This window comes from Convolutriloba macropyga, chromosome 9 (assembly GCF_964194025.1).
Source record: "Convolutriloba macropyga chromosome 9, txConMacr16.3, whole genome shotgun sequence".
In the NCBI taxonomy this organism is placed as follows: Eukaryota; Metazoa; Xenacoelomorpha; order Acoela; family Convolutidae; genus Convolutriloba; species Convolutriloba macropyga.
Genome location: NC_134476.1, coordinates 752,566 through 756,733, shown reverse-complemented (window position 1 = coordinate 756,733; position 4,168 = coordinate 752,566). Strand labels below are relative to the sequence as shown.

Sequence of the window (4,168 nt, the reverse complement as noted above, 5' to 3'; positions counted from 1 at the left end):
ATTGCTATTGTCGTTGCTACGGGACTTCGTCCATGTTTCATCATTGTTATTGCTTTTGTTATCGCTACTGTTATTGCTATTGTTATTGCTATTGCCATTGCTATTGCTATTAATATATCTATCATTCATGATACCACACCACATTTGCCACCTCTCTTTGATTCAACGAAACCATCTAGCATTTGTTTATCTTGTAATGTATCTATTGTAGCACCACTTGACATCAACCAACAATCAAAACTATAACCCGAGAGACTCACATGGTGTAGAGGGTTGAGACTGAATTCTTTCATAATTAATTTAACATATTCATTCATGCAGTAGTCTAATATTTGCACATCATTCTGTAAATACTCTATGGTTAGATCCTTACCAGTTTTATGGCTGTTGTCTTTTTGAAGATATTGACTTCCTCTTGTGTTGCTATTTTATTAGATAGTGAGGATTTGTAGTCTTCTATAATTAGATTACCTATAACTTTTTGCTAGTAGTCTTAACCAAAGTTTTTATATGGATATAATGTTAAATGGTTATTAATGGAAATAATGCTTTTTATTTTTTCACCCTTTTATCTTCGCCATTTGATCTAGAGGCGTAGCTAAGAAGTTCCAACTATCTAAGAATCTCTATTTACCAGTTTCATAGCAGTGATCTCTTACTTTATTAATACATGTTTTGTCGCATATATGACAAGTGTTATTGGTTTCATGATATAGCTTATCTTCTTTATTATATATCATCTTTTCATTACGCTTGATATTATTCTCTGTTTGTATTTCTAATAGCAAATCTTAGCAAATCTTTTGATACAGTCCAAACCCAAGTAGTATTTAAATTACCTTGCCAGATGTAACCCACAATTATTGGCATGTATTCAGCTTTTACACATTAACATTTGTTAGTTGTGACATTAATGACGCAACATTCTATATCGGCAGTTTTAATTTTTTTTATATTCTGACGTTTATGTTTATTTATAAAAGTAATATTTTTTTCTTAGGACAAACAATCTCTGGTTTGAAAGAGTGGCCACATACATGATTGTCATATTAAATTTGAGAGTTAAACCAATGTGTACTTCTATCACAGTCATAGAATTTGTGTTGACTCTTATTCGGTCTTTCTATCAAGTTTTCTATTGTTTTAATTAGTGCACAGTGTTTTGTTAGTCCATTCCCCCAAACTGTTTTTCTGACATCTCTTCTATCTTATCAAAATCATCCACGGGTTTAAACAATTCCATATTGCCCTCACCACAAGGTGTGTATACCGAAATATTAATATTGTGCTATTTCTGTATTCTTTTCATATAAACAAAGTAACTCATCTTCATGTTGTTGTCTCGGTTCATTTAGATTATTTACATATTTACTCTCGCGAGTTGCATGGTCCATAGCGGGATGTCGCCAAGCAATAATATTTAGTTGTAGGCGATTGTATTTGGAATTGCGTATATTTAAAATTGATTTAGAATTTTTGAGATCGGGAGTACATCTATATAACTACCAGTACTTGCGTTGGTTCGTTCAATAATTAGTTCGTTCAATAATTATCTGAATAGTCGTTAGTCCAAGAAACTCAAAGTCATAGCCATATCCCCGTATATTTCCTTTTCAAAGTTTAGCCATTGTGTGAAGTCTCCATTTTCATATATTGCATTTTTAATAATATAGTCAGTGTTGAATAACATTTTAGTTGTTTTAACTTCTTCTTTGGTTCTTTTCTTGTACTAACACTTGGCTGTGATCTTATATTTAAAACTGTTAACTTCACGAAACTGCCAAATGTTTTGAATTTCTCCTAAAGAGTTATTAATAGCTGCATCTATATCTTCATTGTGATTTCCGGCTATATCAGTAATAAAAAATTCTTTCTAGCGTTGAATCAAAATATTCTGTGTTTTTGAGATACTTACGATTAAGACTATATGAGTTAGTAGTTGAGCCTATTTTATTTCTTAATTCTGCATGACATTCATTACATTCATACTTAATTCCAGAATAGATACTATCTTCAGTTTTAGTTTTAAATTTAGTGATGGGTTTAGTTTTAATAAAATCTGTGGTTTATCATAGTTTTTGGGTCTGCGGAAGTAATATTTTTCTTCTGAGTCATAAACCCTCTCCATAGTTTCATCTTACATTTTCGTTCTCGCACTGTTTAGGTGTTCATCACTTATTGTGTGTTTGATAAATTGTTTCCTTGTTTCAAAGGACAAATCTCAAATATAACAAAAGATAAATCTTGGAAAAGGTGTTGTGATAAATGTTTAATCAAGTGTTATATCTCTGAAAGCTACTTTAAGAATTCGCATTATATTAATCTTATGACTATACATTATAATGATCCTAATATATATATATATATATATATATATATATATATATATATATATATAACTTGTATTATGTGTAATGTAAATCAAATATATCAACGGATTTCGATTTGAGAATTTTAAGTGTAGATTATGTATTTATCTGCGTAGATATATATATATATATATATATATATATATATATATATATATATATATATATATATTAATATACCAAAAATTTAACATGGAATTTTAGAGTTAAGCTGATTTTGTGCAGATTATCCACGAAGTGGCTTCAACAGTTTTCGCAAATTGGTTTTACGTGCTTGTTACACTGAAAAGCACTAATCACTGTGTTTCCACCGATCTCAGTGTTTTTGAATGTATACACATCACAGTGTGTCCCATATACAGTCTCACAGCAGGGATCATCCTTTTTAAGAACTGTAAATTTGGTTTTTTTTTCATCTCACTTAGTTTTATAGTAAATCATCAAATCGGGGAACGTTCACTGGAGACAGTGAGGAAGGAGCCCCAAACCTTCCGTTTGCTAAAGCAGCTTAACTAGACTCGATGGTTTAACTACTACGCCAAGTGAGACAGAAAGTTTTAGTTTTAGATTGATTAAATATTGATTAGGTAACATATAAAAATTTTTATGTTTGCAAGTGTGCGGGTTGGGGCTTATTTTTGATTAATTTTTATTTTGATTATGAATATAGTACTGTATAAAACGGGGGTGCCAGTCGACAGAACGATTTGGCCCATTTCCCCGAATTCGTGAGGGGGAATGGGCCAAATCGGGCTGGTGGCTGGAACCACCGTTTTATCCACTACTTATAAGGCGTACAAATTTTTCCCGGGTCAGAATTGAATGTTTTATCTTGCAAGTTCCTGGTCGAATCTTGCAAGATAACATTTTTTCTTTTTGAAAAAATCGTTCTTCTTAATAGATCTTGCAAGAAGGTCAAGTCTTAATCAGTACCGATTCAGTGAAATTGCAAGTCATGGATCGGTACTCTATCAGATCCCTGATCCTGTCACTATTTAGACTCAGCAAGTCTTGAATCAAGCCTAAAATCTTGCACATGTCATGGCACAGATTTGACAAGTCTTGTGCAAGTCTTGGCCATTATTGGCTCTTGGTTCAAGTATTGCCCACACCTTTTTTGTTGGTTTCTACCGTTTCTTATCGAAAGAAAAAAGCCGCCAGTTTTAGTGGTTGCCTACAAAACGCTTCAAAGTTATGAAAGAAGCACTTCAAAACGCGATTACTTCCAGCACGTTCACCTGATAGAGTATGAAAAAATTCTGATTTCGAACAAAAATACAAACGATGGTCACCTATTTCCTCCCTTTGGAGAAAAATGGTTTCCGAGTGCATAGTTTGGACTTTTAAGTCGGTATAAGCTCATATCAGAAAAACTTTGGCCAGATTAACGTAATTCGTTAAATATTTCAACATTTTTAGCTAATTTTGTAGAACTGCGCAAGAATTGTCGAGCATTGGTCGAGAATTGCGCAAGACTTGTCAATACTTGGTCATGACTTGACTGAAGTCTTCGCCAAGTCATAGTCAAGACTTGAGTTAAAAGTCTGCACAAGTTTTCAGACATTAAATAAGACGTTTTCATTTCTGTTATGTCAGCCCATGACGTATGTTACACCGAAGAAGTACTGATCAAGACTTGAAACTCGTTCCGTGTAATAACAGTTAACAAGGAGTGGCAATTTTCAGAGAATATACGATTCAATAAAACTTTGTCATATCTCAGGAGCGCAAGTGTTTGGAGAAGATTTCAGATCTTTAAAAGATACTTCTCGTATTTTTCCGTTTTCTTGGGGTCCAGC

The 4,168-nt window shown here is 32.8% G+C and overlaps 1 protein-coding gene across 1 annotated transcript in view; it reads right to left on the bottom strand.

Moving 5' to 3' along the window:
- Positions 1 to 3,939: 3,939 nt before the first annotated feature.
- The window catches only part of LOC142345956 (uncharacterized), a 17,314-nt gene continuing 17,085 nt past the window's right edge, over positions 3,940 to 4,168 (bottom strand). Inside the window, exon 4 of the mRNA XM_075398422.1 lies at positions 3,940 to 4,168. This exon is cut by the window's right edge and continues 190 nt beyond it. Within this exon, the coding sequence (XP_075254537.1) occupies positions 4,117 to 4,168 (52 nt within the window). The 3' untranslated portion in view covers positions 3,940 to 4,116.